The 23,442-nt window shown below is 50.6% G+C and overlaps 2 protein-coding genes across 3 annotated transcripts in view; one reads left to right on the top strand and one right to left on the bottom strand.

The window, feature by feature from the left end:
- LOC117888608 (zinc finger protein 501-like) overlaps positions 1-23,442 on the top strand; it is a 34,340-nt gene that overhangs the window by 4,733 nt on the left and 6,165 nt on the right. The window contains exon 4 of the mRNA XM_034792163.1: positions 13,628-13,637. Coding sequence (XP_034648054.1) covers positions 13,628-13,637 — 10 coding nt within the window. The remainder of the gene's footprint in view (positions 1-13,627; positions 13,638-23,442) is intronic.
- LOC117888601 (zinc finger protein OZF-like) lies at positions 6,940-15,349 on the bottom strand. Of its 2 annotated transcripts, none has more exons than XM_034792151.1 (4): positions 15,190-15,349; positions 13,438-13,550; positions 10,474-11,708; positions 6,940-8,048 (listed from the first exon to the last, which is right to left on the bottom strand). In XM_034792151.1, the coding sequence occupies exons 2-4, from the start codon at positions 13,514-13,516 to the stop codon at positions 8,031-8,033; spliced, it is 1,332 nt and encodes a 443-aa protein (XP_034648042.1). In that variant the 5' UTR covers positions 13,517-13,550; positions 15,190-15,349; the 3' UTR covers positions 6,940-8,030. The 2 variants fall into 2 exon arrangements, with proteins under 2 accessions (XP_034648042.1, XP_034648043.1); XM_034792152.1 differs by having other exon boundaries at positions 10,474-11,705.

Genomic DNA, 23,442 nt, shown 5'->3' with positions numbered 1-23,442 from the left:
CTATTTAGTTATGCTCTTTTGACCAAGGCTGGAGGCCTAGGTGAGTTGGGTGTGTGACTCCCGTTATATTGTCAGAGAAGTTTGAAAATGCCAAAGGAATTTAGGAGTTTACATCTGGTTGAACGACAGTGGGGCTTGTGGCTCTTTAAGCCCCATCAACTTTGCTCCTAAATCCCTCAGGTGACTTTGAAAAATCACACCCTGGAGGGGTGCTTAACTCCCTTTGGCACCTTTGAAAAATCTAAGCCTCAGTTTCCCCAGAGAGACTCCCCACCCAGGGGCTGTCACTGCCTTATTGGTGAAACTGGACAATGCCGAGCCGTCCCGAGAATGAAATCAACGAGGCGGCGCAAACTGCACCGACAAAGCAGCAGTGGGAGGGCATCGGGAGCACCCGGCAGTGGCGAACGGCAGACCCGAAGGAGAGGGGTACGCTGACATTGCAAAGAACGCCAGGATACTGGGATCCATGATGGAGAATCTTAGCATCCATCCAAACGTGGGAATTCAATGTAAGACGAGAGAGTCAACCACCAGGCCAAAGTCAGAGCCATGGCTGGATCAGACGCACATGGGTGTCTATGTAGCATATTGAGCAGCTGTGCATAGTGTTTATTTAGATACTCTCTAGCATTAGCGCCACATAGCACTAGGTCCTGGCATATGCTCAACTGTGTCTTAAGTCCCACTGAAGTGAGAGAGAAGCCACAGTCCCAGCCTCCTAACAATTTAGTTTAACAGCCCTGATTCAGTTGTCACATCTCCTCTCTCTCGAGGTGCATGTAACGGCTCCGTTCCCATGCCAGCCTGCTCAGATGGTCCATGTACTGTCCCAAAACGTCACTGAGCTGATGAACATGGCTCTGAAGGAACAGCAGAGCAAGAGAAAAGAACGTATTTTGAGGGTGGCCTTTCAAACAAGATCTGAAATCCAAGGAAGGAAGGTTTTTTTTTTTTTTTTTTAGGAAAGACACATCTTTGCATAAGGCAAATGCTCTTGAAGTGATATCCAAAGAAGTTCTCAAGTGTGAGTGAAGAGAAACCTTCAAAGGGTCTCTCCTCTCCTGGAGCCATTCCAAAGAATGGAAGGTGTATCTGTGGCCTGAGAAGAGCAGGAAGCAGCTGGAGATTGAGGTTGTGAATATGGCGTAGAGAAGAGATCTCTCTTGAGCAGAGCTGAAGGTCCAGGTGAACGTAGAGAGGAAGCTGATGGAGAATGACGGAAACAGCACAAGCCAAGAGCAATCACCATTGTATAGTGCAGTGTTTCCAAAACACGTGAAAGCTGAGCCCCTTTATTAGCAAAATGAAATCAGTTGTGCCCCCCACACCACCACCACTGTGTGTTGTTAAAACTATACCCAAGAGGAGCGGTGGATTGTTGATCATCATCATCTGACCCAGCCTTGCCTCACATACTTCAGTGAGCATCGAAATAGTTCACAACACTGGTATTTCAAGCATCACCATTGGCCTCTGAGCTAGTGCCTGTTGAAATGAACTGGGCATGGAGCTTTTGTTTCAGGCTCCCTGCAAACTCAGGTAGGTGTTGCTGCTGCATCAGCTGCCAAGGTTTTCTTCACAACCATAACAGCTAAAGACCAGGTGAAAGCTGAGAATCTGGAGAAGAGTTGCAAGGTCCACCCCCCGTTTCCTCCGGCTAATTCTTCACACGCCCCATTTGGGACATACACCTCACTCATTGGGAAACACTGATAGGCTGGATTCTCTATGGAGGTAAAATCCAGGCTGAAAAGGAAGGTAGATGGACATGTGAATGAGGTGAAAATATATCTTACCCAAGATGGAAGCAGACGCTCATAAAACTGCACATAGTTGTCTCCACCACACCTCTGTTCAGGTGAATGGTGGTGATCTTCAGCTTAGTAAAGACCTGCCGTCATTAGAGCAGAAAAGTAGGTCCACCTGCTGAGATGAGGCTGAAGGAGGTGGAATGGAGGATTAGCTGATGGAGAGAGGTTGCAAGTGGAGAGAGCAGGAGCTGATGCCAGGGATGAAGGGTCCTCAAACATCACTTCAATCCAGTGGACAAAAAGTGGCAGAATCAGAGCCCTCAGCTGCAGACGGGGGGAGGGAGAGCAGTCCTGGAAGGCTGAGAAGCCAAGAGGACTGCGGAGCAAGGAGCAAAGACCAAAATGTTAGCAAGACTCACCACAAGGGGGTATAAAGCAGTAGTTCTCAAACTTTTGTACTGGTGACCCCTTTCACATAGCAAGCCGCTGAGTGCGATCCCCCTTATAAATTAAAAACACTTTTTAATATATTTAACACCATTAGAAACGCTGGATGCAAAGCGGTGTTTGGGGTGGAGGCGGACAGCTCGTGACCCCCCATGTAATAATCTCGTGACCCCCGAGGGGTCCCGACCCCCAGTTTGAGAACCCCTGGTGTAAAGGGAGCCATAAGAAATCCTAGATCAGGCAAGGGAAGAGTAGCAGCAAAGGTGCCGATCTGATGATGCAAAAAGGATGCATCCGAAGAAGTGGGCTGTAGTCCACGAAAGCTTATGCTCTAATAAATTTGTTAGTCTCTAAGGTGCCACAAGTACTCCTGTTCTTCTTTTTGCGGATACAGACTAACACGGCTGTTACTCTGAAACTGATCTGATGATGGACTTTGCAGAGCAGAAGGCTGGGAATTCATAGATTCAGATTTTAAAGCCAGAAGGGACCAACCTGAACCTCCTGTCTGACCTTCTGCATGACACGGGCCAGAGAATTTCCAAACAAATGAGGATCTGGGTGCAGGAACATGCAATGGCCGCAGCAAAACCAAAGTGGTCCAAGTGATGGGACAAGTCAAGGAAGATCGCTGGGAATGCCGAGAGATCTGCTGTAAATATTTAAACAAGGACAACTCCTTTGAAAAAGGGCTGGAACTAAAGAAAAATAACGTGGGTTTTTTTGTTTTTTTTTAAATAAAAGGTAGAGTCTTTTCATGAGATGAATGTTCTTAAGATGGTGTCTGGGAAATCTGGAGACCATCACAGTGAGTGAAGAGGAACCTTCAAAGGTTCATGGATCTCACTGAGCTACTCAGGATAGCTACTCAATCTGAACTGGCTCAGATCCAAACTCAGTGGCATCTATCAAGGCAAGAAGAAATCCACAGGATCCAAGCACAAAATGACAAGAAAGTTGAGAAGATCCTGGGGGATAAAATTAAAGGAGTTTCTTGGAGATTTAGAAGAAGATACAGGCAGGGAAAAACCCCAACTCTAGGAAACCTATGAAACAAGACGGCATAAGTAGAGACTGGTGCGGTCCTTAAACGTCAGCCTTTGATGACTACTGTCATGGCCACATGCTCTGGAGAAAACTGGAATTTGATCATGAAAACAACCACCGAAATCCAAGATTTTAACTGTCCAAAAACCCAACAAAACATCAGTTGCGTCGGGAACCAAAGTTCTAAAATGGAGAGTCTAGCGGAAACTTTGGAGGATGGACGAAATCACTAGCAGAAGGGACTCGAATTCCGATGGAAAGGGATACCGACGCTGTATCGAGCTGGTACCTGTTCGGTGAAAGACCGAGATCTGGATTTTGAGCGAGGGTATTCCCACATGCACATATGTATATCACTGTAATAGAGACAGATGTTTTTTAATGTCTGAGGCAAACTTAGCTTAGAGAACTATAAGATACAGTGTCAGTGTACGTAGGATTTAATAGAGTAGCATGGTTAACTATATAGCTAGGGTAGAATAGGTTCATAGGTAGATACAAAGTAACTTGGGGATGAGAAGTTCTTCAGTGGAAACCCTGAACTCTGGAGGTTCAAATCCCAATCCAAACTATCCAAAGACTCATCTCCGGTTCAGAGTAGAGCCAGTTAGTTTAAGGCCGGGATGCTGAGTGAGGTGCCCAATTCCCATTGATTCCAATGAGAATCAGGCCCCTAACTCCCTTAAGCACCTACTGCCAATCCCAGCATCTGATGAGTGACTGCAGCAAAGGCTAGAATAGGTTTGGATTTGGTTTAAGCTGATTTGGCCTTATGTACATGCCTTGCTTTGAGCTACATTGCTCGCAAAGCGTTGCGTCCGCCCTGTACTGATATAAGTGTGTAACGGAGCATCCCAGGGTGCCGAGCTGCGGCTGGGCATTCTGGGAATGTTTGCAATCGATTGGGGGATACCTGCCGGTGACTAATGCAATTGTGGGACATGGGGTCAAACTCCCATGATCCTTCCTCCCGTAACCCATAATTAATCTGGTTCCCACTAACCATGCTCTGGGCAAAACTGAATTAAGCGTGTCCACATGGGATTGCACCATGTCAGTCTACGTATAGGCAGCCAACCCCCACCCCCACTCCATATTCCTCTAATTTCAAGGAGATATCTTGTGGAGGCCGGGTCTCCTTAGCAGGGGTGGAGCAGCAGAAGCCGGCCTGGTCTTTAATTAGAGGAAAACTAGGACAAGCGTAGTCGCATTTATATGCTAGGCACTTCTGCAGCATTTCTGGATCTCTCTCTCTCTCTTTTTTTTTTTTAAATGAGCAGTAGGTTACTCACATCAATGGTCTTCGAGAGCAATCGCCCGGCCACGGCTGGAGAAAGACGAGCCTCTATTTCCATTGCTCCCAGCCGGCAGCTGGGGTCAGTTTAAAACTCTCTTGTGGAGAGTTTGCTGCTGTTGTGAGCAGAGCAGTTGGCATGCCGTTCAGTAACATCCATTGCACCATCCGGTGCCTGAGTCTTGCCCTAGAAGCTGGAATAAAAGTGCAGACAAAGGGCTGCTGGTAGATGTTGAATAACTTGTAGGATTTCAGTTCAATAAACTAGTGGCTACTGTTTTTTTCAATTAAAAACAAAACAAAACCTGGTCCATGGGGTCTGGTTTCATTCTTGTCTTTGCCTTAAATTCTAGTATTGCCAACCCTGAGTGATCAGAAATCATGAGCCCATCCACCCCCAAAAGCATCAGATTGGCCTACAAATCTCGAGATGTAAAAACCAATAATAAATTGTGGGTGTGCTTTTAATTTGCTGTCAGGGCGTATAGGGGTCCTGCTTTCCAGCTTTTCTCCACCACCACGAGGGCTAGACACTGACTTTTGAAATGGTCACTAGACAGGTCAGGATAACTGTGTTCCTCAGGGGAGGGGGGGGGGGTGAAAAATTCACCCCCCTGAGTGGCATAGTTAAGCCAACCTAAGTGTCTGTGTAGACAGCGGTAGGTCAATGGAAAGAATTCTCAGGGAGGTGGATTACGTACGCCAACGGGAGAACCCTCCCATCAGAGTAGGTAGTGTCTACACAACCGCTACAGCAGCGCAGCTGTAACATTTTAAGTGCAGACAAGAAGTTTGGGTTTTGCTTTCCCTGTTCTTCTGCATTATAGCTTCTGCGAGAGCCGCCACACAGGGGGATTGAACCAGGGACGCCAGCGCGAAAAGCCTGACCCGCTCTGGAGTGAGCTAAACAGGTGCGAGTCCCTGTCTAGCTCTAATGGACACCTATCCTCTGTGGAGCAGAGACTGGGGGTTACAGTTATCTGCTGCCCTCGCATATTACAAATTCAAGCACCTTCCTCTTCTCTCCCGGAGAGGGGGGATTTGAAGTTCAGCCCCTTTCTTCCTGTCCCTGTCACTCAGGGCTCTGGCCAGAACCTGCCGCAAAGAGCAGCGGGGAGGCAGGACTAGACTTAGTTAATGGAAAACATGTGCAAAGGGAGAAAAACAGGAAAGGGGGGGAAAGAACCCCAATAACCAGCTCAGTTCTCCATCACTGCGCGTCTCGCCTCATGCCACACAGGAGCAGCACGGTACCAGCCCACTCACCTGCGCAGCGTTTGCAGTCTGGCGTCAAGGGCACGCCAGCTGCGGGCCAGCACAAGACGCAGTCCCCGGCTTTATTTTTATTGGCCGAGCGATGGCCCTAGCGATTTTGGTGCTGGAGGCTCTCGCCCCCCCCCCACACACACACATCTCACAGGCAGCTGTTTGCTAGAGGGTTTGGCAGCTGGCAGCACCTTGTCAGCCTCCCCCTGCAGGTGGGAGTAGCTCACGAGGCTACGTAGCGGTCCAGCAGCCGGTCCATCAGCCGTCGCTAATGGGGTTGCCTAGTGCAGGGGTTTTCAACCATTTTCCCTCCCGTCCCCCAACATGCTGTAAAAACTCCATGGCCCACCTGGGCCACAATACCTGGCTTTCTGCATCTAAAAGCCAGGGCTGGCATTAGGGGGTAGCAAGAAGGGCAACTGCTTGGGCCCATGGTCTAACACTGGCCCTGCTTGGCCGCCGCCCTGAAACCTGCTGATGGCCCCCCCAGGGGGCCCCCGGTTGAAAACCACTGGCCTACAGGGCCCACTCGAGGAAGTTTAGGAAGACGCTGGGGCTCCCAGGAACAGACATGCAGTCGCTGTTTCCCCCCAGCTCCTGGGGTCACCTTATTCCAAGCTCCCCGGCCCAATTAAGCCTTCACAGGCTGCAGATCTGGTTTAGCTGCTTCCCGCCATGAGACAGCCTTAAAAGCCAGCGTGACACTTCAAAATCTGCTGTAATCTGCCGGCGCGACAGGCCACAAAAGCCAGGCGTGCCGCGCCTGGCTCAGATCAGTGGGTTCAAAGGGTGGCTGTTGCCAGTGGCGTCCGACCGGTGCCCCTAGAAAATCTCTATTTGATTAGGAATTTCAAATGTTTGCCCCAATCTGGAGCCTGGGATTTTTAAAGAGGTGATTGAATCATGCCCGTGGAGGGGGAGCTAAGGGGCCTGCTGCTTCACCTGCAGCACCTCTGGAGGTTGCGCTGGGAGTCATTAACAGACCTGTGACATTAACAGAATGAATGCAATGCCATGGGCAACGCTATGGGCCCAGGCAGGCCCCCACTGTTACTGCTCTGTCTGTGGGGCAGGGGGAGGAGCAATAGAAAAGCAGAGACCAGTCGTGTCGATCCAATAAACAGGGTCTGGTTGGTGATAATTGGATGTGTTTTATTAGCTTAAAAGCTGGGTTGGCCGGTGGCTTTCCGAGTCACAGCTGATTGGGAGGCCAAAACCGCAGCTCGTTTGGTCAGTAAAATGTCGCATCCCACTGTGGCAGACAGTGCAGCTACGTCCCCGGCTAGCGGCAGGGCCACATACACAACCCTGCTGGGCCATCTTCACTCAGGCGGCAGACCAGGGATTTGGAGCAATCAAATTTTTGAATTTTGCCAGCTCTGGGCAAAAACCTACTGGTCCGTGCTTCAGCTCCGGGCTCTGCTCCAAAGTTCTGCGGCAGATGCCGGCCCATTTAGCATCAGGATACTGGATCCCAGCCCCGATGATGACCCCACTAGGGGCTGTCGTGGTGCTGCCCCATAACCCTCCTTCATTACTGCCGCACCGCAGACCCACGCATGCAAGAGGAAAGACGAACAACTGGGCCAATTTTCAGGCTGGGTCTGGTTCCTTTGCTTGTCACCCCTCTCCTCTGCCTCTCAGCCATCTCTCCAGGCGGCAGCAGCTCGCGGAAGCGTTGATTGTACCAGCCAGTCCAGCCTTGTAGTTGATTTTTTTTTTAAAGTGCCAGGAATATTATCTCATGCAGTCTTCCTATTTAAGTCCGTGTGGCCTGCTGCTTTAAATCAACCATTTAGAAGAGAAGCTGATTTAACCCTCACTCAGAGTGTGTGCTGCTGCCTTCGAGAGGTAGCAGGCAGGTTACATGCGCACATAACAGCCTTGGCTGAGTGAAGATGCTCTTTTAGTTCAGGCAGTACAGGCCCACGCTTCAAGCTCCCGAAGTCCCAGGTTCAATTCCCCCGCCATCCACTAGCACGAGACGGTCTTTAGCTCCGCCACTCTCGCTTCTCTCCCAAAGAAGACAACAATCCCTGAGGATAGGAAGTAAGTCAAGAAATAATACAAGAGAAGGGGGAAAAACATCTGTACAATGCCCAGCATTTTCTGGAGCCTACTGTGATATAAATACCACCACCAGTTGGAGATATGTTCCCTGGAGGTTTGGGCTAGCGCACGGTCTTTACATCTGTGACACTGTTTCCGCAGTCCAAGGTATGTCACAGGCCGGAGTAGCCCTGCAGAGATACAATAGTAACAATTCTTTAGATGTTTAAAAATTCAGCCTGCAGGTATAATTAGTAACAATCTGGAATTTGTCATTTTCCACGAGACCCTCCTGTTTGCTTGGCAGGATTTTGACATGTATTCTTCAGCCACATCTTTAGTATAAGCGTCAGCGACGTCTAGTTAAGGTTGCCTGATGCGTCTCATTATAAGAGCCAGTTTTCAATTGCTTATAACTTTGCCAAACTTAAACCTTGCGAGCTGAAATTTCCCGTGCTGCTAAGATGAGCCAATGGTTACTTACCCTCACTGTTAAAAAACCTGGGCCTTATTTCTAGTCTGAATTTGTTTCGCTTCAACTTCCAGCCACTGGCTCCTGTTATATAGTTGTCTGCTCGACTGAATAGCCGGCTATTGTCCAATTTTGTTCCCCGTGTAGGTACAGACTGTAATCAATCTCTTTGTCAAGCTAACGAGATTGAGCTCCTTGAGTTTTCATGTTTTCGAAACCTTTAAGTATTCTCATAGCTCGTCTCTGAACCAGCTCCAATTTACCAACAACCGTCTTGAGCTGTGGGCAGCGGAATTGGACCCAGGATTCCAGCAGCACGCACCAGAGGGTTGACAACTTTGTAATATTTAAAAACCGGACACTCCAGGAGGAGTGCTGGAACCAGGGCCGGCTCCAGCATTTCTGCCGCCCCAAGCAAAAAAAAAAATCGCAATCAGCGGCGGCAATTGAAAAAAAAAAAAAAAAAGCCGCGATCGGTGGCAGCAGTTCAGAGGCAGGTCCTTCGCTTCTAGAGGGAGTGAGGGACCCGCCGTCCCTGAATTGCCGCAGGTGCCACCCCTCTCCCTTGGCCGCCCCAAGCACCTGCTTGTTAAGCTGGTGCTTGGAGCTGGCCCTGGCTGGAACCCCCCCGGCCCCTTCCCCCGGAGGTCCCACCCCTGCCCCGCCTCTTCCCCCAAGGCCCTGCCCCCATTCACTCCTCTTCCCCCAGCCCTCCTCCCCTCGCTGCTTTTCCCCTCTCCTCTCCCTCAGCCTGGGTCGCCTGCAGAGCGGAGGCTGGGAGCGACAGCTGCCCAACGCAGGTAGGAGGTGGCCCCAGGTGAGTAGGGGCTGGCGCAGGTCCCTGCCCGCAGTATCTGGACTTTAGGTGTCCGGTCAGTAACTCTGACCGGACACTGTCAGGCCCCCTTTTTGACGGGACTCTCCGGTTGAAAACCAGACACCTGGCCACCTATCGCACCAGTGCCAAACACAGAGGTAAAACACCACGACTGTTCCTACTCAAGATTCCCCTGTTTATGCATCCAAGGATTGTATTACCCCTTTTTGGTCACAGCATTGCACCAGGAGCGCATTATCCACCACAATCCCCAAAGCCTTTTCAGAATCACTGCTTCCTGGGAATGAGTCCCCCATCTATGGCCAACAGTCTTTGTTCACAGAGGTGTACATTTACATGTAGCCCTATTATAATGCACATTGTTTGCTTGCATTCAGCTTACCAAGAGATCCAGCTCGCTCTGTACCAGTAACCTGTCCCCTTCATTATTTACCACTCCCCGCAGTGTGTGTGTCATCTGCAAATATTACCAGTGATGCTTTTATGTTTTCTTCCAAGGCACTGGTAAAAATGTGACACAGCTTAGGCCAAGACTTGATCCCTGCGGGACGCCACTGGAAACAGACCCAGTTGATGATGATGATTCCCTGTTTACAGCTACATTTGCAGACGGATCAATTACCCAGTGTATAATCCATGTAATGTGGGCCGTGGTCATTCTAGTTTTTTTAATCAAAATGTCGCGCAGTACCAACTCAGCCGCCTTCCAGAGGTCTAAGTCTATTACGTCAACACTGTTACCTTCATCAATCAAACGTGTAACCTCACCAAAAATATACAACACGTTAGTTTGACAGGTTCTATTTTCCATAAATCCATGTTGATGGGCATTAATTATATGACCCTCCTTTAACTCTCTGTTAATCAAATCCCATATCAACCACTCCATTATCTCTATTCCAGGGACTCCCTGCAACACCCATCTTCACATCCTCCCCCAGGCCAGGGGCTCTAAGCATCTCTCATGACACTCCCATGCCAGGGGATCTGTGTGCCCCTTATTTCCCCCTCTCCCCCATGCCAGGGGCTCTGGGTTAATGGGTGTCCCCCATTAACCCCCCCTGCCAGGGACTCTGTGCCCCCCATCTCTCCCTCCTCCCTGGCAGGAGCTCAGTGTACCCCCCATTTCCCCTTTCTCTACACACCAGGGTCTCTGTATGACCCCCATTAGCTCCGCCCCCCATGCCAAAGCTTCTCTGTTCCCCCACCTCCACCTGGGCGCTGTCCACACATTTTACCCTGGATCAAGACTCAACAACCGCTGCGGTTGTTGCCCCTTCCCCCCCCGTGCCCTCCCAGTCCTTACGTATTGGTGCTCCCCGGCCACGCGCTCCCCCCACCGTGCACTATTCTCGCACGGCGCCGCCTTCTCCAAACCCCCGTCTTCTCCCGGTCGGGGCGCCTCCCCCGCCTGCTCCCCCTCCAGCCGGTGCGTGCGGCGGTGCCGGCTCAGCGTGGCGCTCTGGCTGAAGATGCGGCCGCACTGGAGGCAGGCGAAGGGCTTCTCACCGGTGTGGACGCGACAGTGGGCGGCCAGGTGGGGGCGCTGGCTGAAGCGCTTGCCGCATTGGGGGCAGGGGTAGGGCCGCTCGCCGGTGTGGGTGCGCTGGTGCAGGATGGCGGCGGAGCTCTTGCCGAAGGCCTTGCCGCACTGCTCGCAGCGGTAGGGCCGTTCGCCGGTGTGGGTGCGCTGGTGCTTGAGGAGGTTGGAGCTCTGGCTGAAGGCCTTGCCGCAGGCCGGGCAGCGGTAGGGCCGCTCGCCGGTGTGGGTGCGCTGGTGGCGGATCAGGGTGGAGCTCTCCCCAAACCCTTTGCCGCACTGGGCGCACCGGAAAGGCTTGTGGCCCAGGTGGCCCCTGCGGTGTTTGAGGAGGTTGGAGGTCTGGCTGAAGCTCTGCCCGCACTCGGGGCACTGGTGGGGCCGCTGGCCCCCGTGGGTCTGCCGGTGGGTGCGCAGGTGCTGGCTCTGGGAGAAGCTCTTCCCGCACTGGGTGCAGAGGAAGGGACGCTCGCCCGTGTGGACCCGCTGGTGGGCCAGGAGGTGCTGGCTCTGGGCAAAGGCCTTGCCGCATTCAACGCACCGGTAGGGCTTCTGACCCAGGTGGGTGCGACGGTGACGCAGCAAGTTCGAGCTCAGGCTGAAGGTTTTCCCGCAGTCGGCACAGGCGCCGGGACACCGGGATGCCGGTGGGTCTAGGAGATCCCGCTCAGTGGGGTTTTCCCCGGCCCCACACAAGCTCTGCTGGGAGATGTCCCCTCCAGGTCTCCTGGTGGTGACGTCTTGGAGATCCCGCTCTGTGGAGTTTTCCACGGCCCCCCGCAGACTCTGCTGGGTGACATCCCCTCGGGGTCGCCTGGCCCCCAGTGGGGTGGTGGAGGTAAGGTGATCTTTCTCCACGGGGTTTCCCTCTGCCCCAGGCTTGATCTGCTGCAAGACGTCCCCTCCAGTTCTCTCTGCTGACGCCCCGCGCGACTCCGCTTTCCCAGCGCCCTCCCGCTGCGGGGTGTCCTCTTCAGTTTGGCTCAGGATCTGGTGATCTGCTGGCATGAAAAGGAGACTCCAGACATGGCTACATTGCTCTTTAAAGTACTGACGTGTTCCCTGATACTACAATCCCCCTCCCCCACTCCTGATGACCCCAGGGTAACTTCCCCACCCCAGCCTACCTAAGGTATTTACTATGGTCCCCATCACCTCTGTATCTGAGCACCTCACGCTCTTTAATGCATTTATCCTCACAACCCCCGGTGAGGCAGGCAGCGCTATTACCCCATTGTACAGATGGGGAAACTGAGGCACAGAGATTAAGCGTATATCTACACGGCAATAAAAGACCCATGGCACAGCAGTGGCTGCCAGGGTCAGCTGACTCGGGCTTGTGGGGCTCAGGCTGTGGGGCTAAAAACTGCAGTGTAGATGGTTAGACTTGGGTTGGTTGCAGCCCGAGTCTGAATCCCCAGAAGGAGGTTGGATCTCGGTGCCCAGACTCCAGTCTGAGACCGAACCTCTACACTACATTTTTTAGCGCTGCAGCGTGAGCCCAGCAAGCCCAAGTCAATTGACCCAGGTTCTGACACTCGGTGGCGTGGATATTCTATTGCCAAAGGTACATTTACTCTGCAATGTAATCTTGGGCTCAACCCCCACTTCCATCTACACGCAATTCTGTCTGACTCAGGCCTGGGCCTCAGGACCCCACTGGGGGATGGGTTTGAGCCTGTGGGTCCAGCTGGGACTCGGGCCCAAACTCCATCATTTCGCAGTGAGGATGCAGCTAGACCCTCAGACCCTGAGTCAGCCAATCCTATCCCACAATCCCACGGGCCGGTGCTCTTTGACCTTGCTATCCCAGGAGTAGCCAATCAACTCCCAGGAAATGGAAGCAATCCCCTGGTTCAAATACAGCAGCTCGGCATTGAACCCTTCCATTTTATTCTGACCCCTGAGCGGCAAACGCCGTGAACCGCCTCCTGCGTTTGCAATAACCACCAAGCAGAAGAAATGCTTTGCCGAGCGCGCCGCTCCCAGGAGCACAGCCAGATTTTGGAAAAGCTCTGGTGAGAGGCGAGCAAACAGTTGGGTTTTAGTAAGAGCACCAGGAATGCCCATGCCCACCAGGAGATAGCGAAGAACGGCGTCACTGGACCAGAGACCACTGCCTTTCTCCGCTAGATTAAAGAGACCTTTACTATCCAGCATTTTCTCCCTGGGATGGGACTTTGTGCACTGTAATCAAGTCACGTCTGGATCTGCTGTTTGTTAAGCTAAACAGACCAGCTCTATCAGTCTCTCCCAGTAAAGCATTTTATCCAGTCCCCAAATCATTTTTGTGACTTTTCTCTGCACCCTCTCCAATCGTCCAAAGTCTGTTTAAAATGTGGACACTAGCACTGGATGCAGTATTCCAATACCAGTCTCCCCAATGCCGTATACCCAGGTAAATTTACCTCCCTGCCTACTCCCTACTCCGAAGCAATTTTTCCAGCCCTCAAATCACTATTACTTGTGAACTTCCTGCAAATACTCAGACAAGCATTCACTATTCACAGTGGGTGAAATTCACTGCAATGCAGATGCTCATTCAAGACCCATTGAACTACAAGGGCTGAAGGGGGAATTAAGTAGTCCGTAGACCCAGTGCTGGCCCCCTCGCACACACGAAAGCTCCAAAAAAGCGAATGATTGTAGATCAAGCCTAATCGCCACTTGGGATCCTCCAGAAATAATCCAAACACTTTCCGCCCCCCTCTAGTTCTGATTATTCATTACCTTTGCAGGCACCTCTTTGATTCAGCCATTCGCTGGGGTCTGGGAGAATTGAGACACGGGGTTCTTTCCTGCATTCCATGCGAGAGATGGTGTCAGGATTAGGATATCACAACCTGCAAAGGAGGGTGGGAGAAAATAGGAGGTGCTGTGACTTGTTAAATAGCTGCAGAGCAGTGGCTTATTTATTTAGACCGAAAATAATAAAGACGCCTATTGAAGGCGGAGCTGGCTGACAAAATGGATTTTTTGGTTCTCTGGCCATTCTAAACAATAAATAAATTCCGTTTTGGTTGAACACTTTTTTCAAAATGTTCGACAAACTTGAAAATACAATCACTGCAAGTTGAACAACGTGGGGTTTTTTTTCAAGCATTTTTTAATGTTTTTGATTGCCTGAATAAAATTCAAGAAAACGTTGATAAATTGAAACCTTTTGTTTTGAAAAGGTCAAAAGGAAATGTTTTGATTTTTTCTGAATTTTTTTTAGGTGGTTTTTTTTTTTTTTTTGACAGAAACAATTTGGCAAAATCGACAAAAAATTGTGAAAAGTTTTGGTGCCACCAATTCTGCATTTTTCACCAGAAATTGGCTGAAAAATTCACCCAACTCTACCAGAAGTAGATAATATAATTAATTGTATAATAAAAACAGTTAAATGAAAACCTCACCAGTGTTTAAATAATCCATTCTACAGAAACTGGGCCAGCCAGCCACCTTCCCCCTTTGTCATCCAGATCTATCCATTGACTCTCAGCCTTTGCTATACTGCAACCCACCTTACCACCGCCACCATCTAGCCATAGAGGGTGGTCATGAGTCTCTCTGTTCTGATTGCGTCCCTTCTGGGGTTGAGCACAGCTGCTGCTCCATAAGGAGCAGTCAGTCCATGAGCAGTTGCTCCAGGGTGCATGTAGCCCTAATGGCAATGTACGATGTGTTTGGCTCTGTGAATGGTCTATAGAGGATAACTACCTGCTATTAATAACAATGAGCAGAGTTACACCTTCAGCTTGAGTGACTGCAGTTCAGTCCTATGATGCACATGATCATATGTTCAAATCCTGCTAATAAGCAAGGAGAGGAGTTGCTATAACAACATATTTGCCATGGCTGCTTTTTGCACTTCTGGGAGGCAGTGTGGCCTAGTGGCTGGGTCCCAGGAGTCCTGTGTTCCACTCCCAGCCCTGCTACCGAACTGCTGTGCGGGACCTTAGGTAAGTCACTTCCCCGCTCGTGCCTCAGTTTCCCCTCCCACTCTTTGCCTGTCTTGTCTATTTAGGAGGTGCTCTCTTTGGGACCAGGAGTGTCTCCTGGGACCCTGAGCTCGGGGCGGTATTGTAATACACAATTATTTCTGCCTACATCCTTTTTCACCAGGATCCTGCAGTTTCTGCAGCACCTTCCACCAGAGCATCTCAAAGTGTTTACCAATCCTGCCCCACTGATCCCACACCACCACCCAGTGTGAGGGCGACGTTAACATCCCTGCGTGGCTGGTGGGGAAACTGAGGCACGGAAAGACTGGATGGAAGGAACGACAGGGCTGAAAACTGCACAGCCCGCCCCCACGTGTTCTCTCTTCTTCAGACAGCTGGCCCTCCTCCTATATACTTCCCCCAGCTGCCACCCAGGCGCCTGATCTCGTTTCTCTCTGGTTGCTTCCTCCAGGAAGCAGTCCTCCCTTCTTCCTTTGCTTTTCCCCTCCTCTAGGGCTGCCTTCCCCCTGGATCGGATCCTCTCCGCCCCACTCACCGCTCCTGCTGGGGGATGCTTCAGTGTCTTGGGCTCTCCGGGCAGAGGGGCGTCCAGCGGCAGATCCAGGGGGATCCAGGCAGCAGGGGCTGCCAGCGGCAGAGCTCAGGCACCACCAGGATTCAGGCAACAGGAAGGTCCTTGCTGCATTAAATCCCCTCCTGCCCTGCACTACATTTCCTCATCCCCACCGGGAGAGCTGGAGGATCTGAGACCTCTGTGGGTTTAATCCTTTAGAAGGGTGAAAACCCCTCTAGGGCGAAACTGACCACCCCATGCAGTGGCCAGTGCACCTGTCCCATCCTTCTGCACCTAATCCCTAGAGCAGGTGGGGTGGTGGGGAAACTGGGGGACATACAATGGCCCGATTGGATGATCTAATGGCCCCTGCTACCTTTTAAGCTATGAAATCTGGGAGAAGGAGGTCAGGGTCTATGCCAGCCTCCCAACCCAGGCACCTGTTTCCGTTTGCCAGTCCGAAACTTTAAAAGCATAAACACAGGAAGCTAAAGGGAAAGCCCTTCACATGCAGCAAGGGAGATTTAGGCTAAATATCAGGGAAAACGGTCTGAGTATAAGCGGCGATTTTGGAACTCTTATTATTCTCCTTCAAGCAACATATTTTTTCCTGAAACCCGACTGTGAAAAACCCAAATATTGTTACATTTTTTTACCCACAATCTTTCCTTTATTGGCATTTTGATGGGATTTGTGTGGCATTATCAGCTCCTGCGATTTTGTCCCAGGCATCGTGATATTTGGTGGTTTTCTTAAAGCCCCAGCTCCTGGAGTCCTGTTATTATGAGAGACTCTCTGCTTTTTTTTTTTTTTTAAGGTACGTTTCTAGTCCTGAGGGTTGCGGAGAAATGCTGGAAAACAAGATGCCTAAAATTAAAAGTTATGCATCCGAAGAAGTGGGCTGTAGTCCACGAAAGCTTATGCTCTAATAAATTTGTTAGTCTCTAAGGTGCCACAAGTACTCCTGTTCTTCTTTTTGCGGATACAGACTAACACGGCTGCTACTCTGAAAGATGCCTAAAGGCTCTGAATCCAGGAGGCAAATAGAAGAACCTGCACACACACACACAAAAAGTAATCTTGTGATTTTTCAGGCCTGAACCATGATTTTTGAACACATGGATTTGGCAGTGCTGATTTCACAAACAGAGGCTTATCCTGTGCTTAAAGTGATCTGAAAAGAGGGTGGGAAGTTCTAGCAGGACCTACGAGAAGCTGACCGGTCAGACAGTGCTTAAAGCGTGCCCCTTAGTGACCTGATTTGGGGTCTGTGACCCCTGGCAAACTCTCCCCTACCCACACAGATACCTTAACCACTGTGTTTAACGCTCCTGTGAAGCAGAACCCTCTACTTCAAGCTTGAAAGGAAGGATGGCGTGGTGGTTAGAGTAGTAGCTTAGGCCTGGGAAAACCTGTGATCAATTCCCCACTCTGCCATAGACGCCCTGTGTGACCTTGAGCAAGTCCCTTAGCCTCTCTGTGCCTCCATTTCCCCATCTGTAAAACAGCAACAATAGCCATGCATTCCAGAGGGGGTGGGAAGATCATTGCAGATTGTGCCGTGCCCCGATACTACGCTGATGGGGGCCAATACCAATACCTGAGTTAGAAACTGATCTCACAAGCCCTTGTGCGTGTGCTTAACTTTGTGACAATGAGTCGCGGTATTAAACTCGACCACAGTTCGGCTGCTGGTTTGTTGAGCAGCGTTGTCTCCTTGCATTCCCTCATCTGGTGTCTCTTGGCTTAATACTTAGATGGGCAGAGACCATCTTTTTGTTCTGTGTTTGTACAGCGCCTTGCACAGTGGGGTCGTGGCCCACGACTGGGCCTTCTACGCACTACCATAATACACCTAATAAATAATGTACAGTGCCCAGCATAATCTGGCCTTGGTTCCTGACCAGGACTCCTAGGTGCTGCCATAATACACCTAATAGCTAGTGCAGTGAGATCCAGGCCCATGACTGGGGCTCCTACACACTATGGTAATACAAATAATAAAAAAGAACAAATCAACAAAAAGAAGTTCTTTGCAGGTTGAGGGCCTTAATTATCCCATTGCCACCACCTGCACCATAATATACTTCTAGAATAAAGTGTTTAAAGCATTCTTTTATTTGCACATGGAAATTATTAGGTCAGATTTAGAGCCATCTTTTAAAAAATCCCCAGTGTTTTGAGTGGTGTTGTTTTTTTCTGGTGGGAAAAGTGTTTTACCTCCACTCCCTCGCCGCTAACAACCCCCGGCCCCACCTTCGCTAAACCTTCCCTAAGAAATTCCCCCTTGGGCCAACCCCTGCCCTGGCAAAGGTGTGTGCACATTCTGAGCAACCGGAATAGGGAGTTTCAGTGGAAACAGGCAGGAGTTTTAACGCCGGGGGTTGCTTCATGATCCAGTTATGATGCAAGCAGCTCTTGAGATTCATGCACCACCTTAGGAGCGCCCCATATCCGATTTATCCCACCGTAAATCGTCCATTCCCCCAACCAGTGACTTCAGGGATCTAACCACAGAATGCAGGTAGAGCTGCCAGACCCAGCGAGCACAGGCAGCACAGCCGGGGGGATTGGATAAAGGAGGGACCTTCCTGTTCCCAGCCACCCATTTAATCCTGCTGTCTGCGCCTAGCTGCTGGGAGCTCCCGGATCCCCATCCCCAGCGGAGACACCCTGAACCAATTGCTTTCCCCAGCTGGAGCGGTGAGTTGGGAAGGTGCAGGGAAAGGCAGCCCCCGGGGAGGGGCAGAAACCAACAACAGAGGCGAGGCGTGGCTGGGATTGGAGTGAAAGGAGGGGGGGGGACTGGAGCTAAGAAAGGGGACCCGGAGCCTGGCGCGTTGCTGGGGATGGAGAGAGGGGACGATCCGGGCGGTGGCTGCGGTGGATGGAGATCCCCCGGCTCCCCAGCCTACCTGCTGAGCGCATGGGAATCCAGGCCCCCTGGGTTTGAGATCAGTGGGTGGCTGATGTCACCTGCGACCAACCAGGCCCAGCCGCACCTTGTTGGGGATGAGTCACCGGAGCGTTGTTCTCCTTGCTGCCTTACAGACCTTGCAATCAGTTACTGCAGGCGGAAGAAATTCTTTGGTTTTATAAAACTCAAGAGTGATTGTTAAATGCGTTGCGGTAACGCCTAGCGGGCCCAACTGAGAGCAGGGCTGGATGGGCAACCCCTGCCCCAAAGAGCCCTAGACAGACCAAGGGTGGAGGGGAAATCGAGGAACGGGGGGGGAGGGTGACTTGCCCAAGGTCAAGCAGGAGGTCAGTGGCAGGGAGGGGAATAGAGCCCGTATCTCCAGTGTCTTGGATGCCGGTTGTATGTGAGTGCAAAGCCCTGGCTGCTTGTAAGTGACCTGAAAAGGGCTTAAAAATATATGGGCTGGTGGTACTTTATTTTAATTGCTCCTATCGTGCATAAAGGTGGCCTGAGGAACAGCAGGGTTGCATTCTCAGCTCTGCCGTTGGCCTGCTGAGTGACCTTGGGCAACTCACTTCATTGCTCCATGCCTCAGTTTCCCCACCTATCAATGGGGAATCTCTCTTTTGTAGAGTGCTTTGAAATCTACTGATGTAACGAGCTAAGTAGTCTTATGGCAAGGGTATGTGGTAACCAGCGAGCTGTGTTCCTCTGAAAATCTGGCCCTTAGCGTTGGTGCCGATCCGTCTTGAAAATGAGTGTGACTTTCAGAAGGAATCATTCACAGGTGCTACGTTGAGCCGGCTGACTTATTTATTTATTTATTATCATCAGAACTTAAAAAAAAACTTTTTAGGACTGAAATGTAAATTTTCACTGCCAAAAATGAATTTTGGTCAAACATTTCTGGCTCTTCATTGTGAGAGAGGAGAGAAAGGAAGGAAAACAAAAAACCAGGAATTGGCCATTTTTTTGGTAAAATATTTGGATTTTGAAAACTGAATTCCCTTCCCCGCAACCAGCTTTCCCCCCTCCCCCCAAAATGCAGCTTTTGAACCAAAAATCTTGTGGGAAAGTTTGGAGGAAAAACCATTAGAAATCTCCTGCCCAAACCTTTTCCAACCGCCTCTGGTTCTGAGTCTGCTTGAGACTAGTTTTAAAAGCCTGACCTGAACCAAGAACATCGAGTCCTTTTTAAAACCGAACTGACCCAAACCTGATACTCCCCCCCCCCCCCCCCCCCAAAAAAACCCTATGTCAGCACTGCTGCTCCCTCATCCCTGGAGCTAGTGGGAGCTTCCCATTCCTCGTGCCCAGCGCCCACCATCTGTCTGCGGTGGCAGCCAGCCCGGGGAGGGTAGTCCGCACGCTCCCTCTGCAGTGCTCAGCAAGGTGGTGTTGGCCGGCAGGAGTGGGGCACACGGCCACTGCCGTGTCAACCACACCAGCAGAAGGAGGTGACCAGAGATGACCTGACCTGACCCCAAGAGGGTAGGGTTGTTTTTAGAGACATCCTGAACCTGACACTTTTCCCATCAGGTTCAGTCAGGCTGCAGATCTCTAGCGCTCAGCGTTCAACTCCAACCTGAGACAACGAGAGCTGCAGGTAACATCATGGCAACACTGAAACCTTCCCAGTCATTTCTGTATCAAGCCCATAAATCCTGGATCTTCGCATGTTGTGTGTCTCAGAAAACAACTGCAGTGCAAATTTCTGCCCCAAAGTGCTAAGTATGAATGCTTCCAAAAATAAATAATTAAGGAGTACTTTCTTTTTTCCTAGTGGGAAAAGTACCTTATCATCCCTTCTCATCCTCTTCACAAATGCCTGAACTGGCTTTGCTAAACTGTTCCTAAAAAAATTAATTGGACTTGGATGATTTCATCTTAAAGGTCTGAGCAACTGGAAAATGGTGATTATCATGCAAACACATAAGCCTGGTCTACACAGTTTTTGTACCAATACAATTATGTCTGTCTATTTAAGGTACTTATCTGGTTCCCATTACTATTGTATCTGAGTAATATAATTACACCGATCGAATCCCAAGTGAGAATGCAGTTATAGGGGTATGGAACAGCTGCCATAGGGGAAGAGATTAATAAGACTTTGCACTCACATACAATCAGGATCCCAGGCAACGGAGATGCATGCTCTATTCCTCTCCCTGCCAGTGACAGAGATTAATAAGACTGGGACTTTTCAGCTTGGAAAAGAGATGGCTAAGGGTGGATATGATCGAGGTCTGTAAAATCAAGACTGCTGTGGAGAAAGTAAATAAGGAAGTGTTATTTACTCCTTCTCATAAACACAAGAACTAGGGGTCATCAAATGACATTAATAGGCAGCAGGTTTAAAACAAACAAAAGGAAGTATTTTTTTTCCACACAACGCACAGTCAACCTGTGGAACTCCTTGCCAGAGGATGTTGTGACAGGCAAGACTATAACAGGGTTCAAAAAAGATCTAGATAAGTTCATGGAGGATAGGTACACCAATGGCTATTAGCCAGGATGGGCAGGGATGGTGTGCCTAGCCTCTATTTGCCAGAAGCAGGGAATGGGCACCAGGGGATGGATCACTTGATTTACCTGTTCTGTTCATTCCCTTTGGGGCACCTGGCATTGGCCACTGTTGGAAGACAGGATAGTGGGCTAGATGGACCTTTGGTCTGACCCAGTATGGCCGTTCTTATGTTCTTATACAGGTATAAAGCTGTCTTATACAGGTATGACGTATTCCCCATCCCACTTAGGAATAGCTGTACCTGTATAACTGCATCCACCCTAGGTAGGCTGTACCTCTTTAACAATACCGGCATAAAGCAGTAGAACTTTTGTGTGTGGACAAGTTAGATTTTCAGATGACCTCAGCGCCAGAGTAAGGAGCCAGTTTTACAAAAGAACTCAGTGCACACAATGCTTAGCTCTTCTGAAAATCTGATCCTTGTTTAGGATCATAAAGTGAATCTGAGCATTTCGAAAATCTGGCTTTTGTCGCTCAAGTCTGGTCTACGCTTAAAAGTTATATTAGCATACCTATGAAAGAACCATACCCTGACCAACAGAGCTAAACCCCAAAAGTAGACGCAGCTCTGTTGGCAGAAGAAGACTTGTCAGCTACTGTCATTCAGGGAGGTGCTGTTCCTACACTGTGGCAGAAAAACTTCCGTCGGGCCTAGTCTATACCTCAAAGTTAGGTCAACCTAGCTAAATCTCTCAGGGATGTGGACAAAATTCACACGGCTGAGAGCCGTAGTTAAGCCGACCTAAGTCCTGGTGTAGATACTGCTAGGTGGATTGAAGAATTCTTCCCTAGACCTAGCTACTGCCTCTCAAGGGGATGGATTAACTACAATGATGGGACACACCTATTCCACAGTTGTAGCAAGTGTCTATGCCACAGCCACATAGCTGCAGCTACCCGGGTGTAGTGCTTGTAGTGTAGACACAACCTCAGTGTAGACTCCATAGTGTAGTCAGAGCCTAACTCAGCATATGTGCAACCTGACTTTAAGGTGGGAGGAGGCTGAGAAGCACCCCAACCCAGAAAGTTGCAACCCAACACCCCAACTGCTTTCACTGTCAAAAATTTCTCCGTAGTGATTTAAGATAAGAGTGTTAGACACCTGACCCGTGGGCCGGGCCAGGCTAGCTTGATGTGTTTATGTTCATGTGAGACATGTTACAGATCTCAGCTTTTGTGTTAACCACAAACATTAAGTTTCTAGCTCTCATGAGTGTGAAGATAAATTTTTGGTCTTGAACAAAGTGTAACCCAATGTAGCGATGTCTGCAGACAGCCTGAAACATTGGCTCTGAAGAGTGTGACCCTCCCATCTTCCATTCATAACATTTGGGTGTTAACACTGGTGCCTAATGATGACTCATTTAAAATGTCAACGTTAACACTTCATTGCTGAGTATTAGACCAGCTGGGATGTGAAAGGAGGGTGGGGTTAAACCTAGAGGGAGGATTGAGATTTGCTGCAGAAAGGAAGATCCAGAGGGAGGAAAGCAGTGAGACAGGGAAAGGAGAGAAAGAAAAAGAGGAAGGACGATGGAGAAGGAAGAGAAGCAAAAGGTAGGAATAGCAGCAGAGGGACCAGATTTCTCCCACTCATGTGACTGTAAAACATTGAGCACTTTATAGTGACCGCTGAGTTGGGCCATATCACAAGCTTTGTGCAAACGTCCCATGGGTGTCACTGGGAGGTAGATCCGGAGCTTTTGTTTTCCTTGTCTCATGACACATAAACAAGGGGACACTTAATAAGATGAAGGATGGATGGATTTTGGACTAAGCAGAGGAAATACTTTCCCCACATGCCACCTCGTTAGCCTGCAGAACTCATCGCCACAAGAAATTAGCAAGATGCCAAAAGGGCTGGAACATTTCTGTGACTAAGAAGAGTTCACTATTGAAATTGTGGAGAGGATATTAAACCCAGAGCTTAATCAGAGGCCAGGAAGAGACCTAAAATTGGGGGGCAGGTTATCCCACATACACCTTCCTCTGGGGCATCTGGCACCGGCCACTGTCCGAGATTAGGACACTGGGCTAGATGGTCTGATTCAGCCTGGCAATTCCTAGGGAGCTGGGCTGGGGTTGAGAGGCGGGTGCATAGATCTATACGGCCAAGCCCATAAGTTAGGGATGGAGATTTTTTTCAGAGGAGTTGGGGAGCGCTTGGTGGAAGCTGGGAGTTGGGGGCAGGGGGGGGTTGTTGCTGGGAGTTGGGGGGCAGGAGAGGCGGTGGGTGGGAGTTGGGGGCCAGTGGGGGGGAGTTGTGTGTGTGTGGGTGCGAGTCATTGTGAGCTGGGGGCTAGTGGGGGGTGAGAGATGGGGGAAGCTGGGTCCTTAATGCCCATTTGTGTCTTGGAAAAATCCCCTGGTAAATATGGCTTCAGCCTCCTGCACTGTGACACCCCCCCCCCCCCCCACGCGCCCCCCCCCCCCCCCCCCCCCCCCCCCGGGGCCGCGGAGCGGAGCCTGACCCCTCCCCCCCACCATAGAGCCGCGGCTCCGCCCGTTCCTAGAGCTCTCCAGGAAATGCGGGGGGGGGAGCGGGTGGCCGCGCAGGGACCTTCCTGTTCCCAGCAGCCCCCGCACCTGCCTGCGCCCGAGCCCGGCTGCGCTGGAGACCCCGGGCCGAGCGGTGAGCGGGCGGGGGAGCCGGGGGGGCCCCGGGGAGCCGGGGGGGCCCCGATCCGGGCAGCCAGCGGGGAGCGATCCGAGCAGGTGGAGGGCAAGGGGGGGTCCTGATCCGGGCAGCTGGGGGCTGATCCTGGCACCTCGGGGGGGGGGGCGAGAT

Source organism: Trachemys scripta, chromosome 16 (assembly GCF_013100865.1).
Source record: "Trachemys scripta elegans isolate TJP31775 chromosome 16, CAS_Tse_1.0, whole genome shotgun sequence".
Lineage (NCBI taxonomy): Eukaryota > Metazoa > Chordata > Testudines > Emydidae > Trachemys > Trachemys scripta.
This window is presented reverse-complemented; position numbering and strand designations above follow the sequence as displayed.

Excerpts from the sequence above, each read along its gene's own strand:
- LOC117888601 (XM_034792151.1), bottom strand. The coding sequence starts at position 13,516 with ATGGAATGCAGGAAAGAACCCCGTGTCTCAATTCTCCCAGACCCCAGC. Across the intron at positions 11,709-13,437 it reads TCAAAGAGGTGCCTGCAAAG|CAGATCACCAGATCCTGAGC; the intron begins GTAATGAATAAT and ends TTTTCATGCCAG.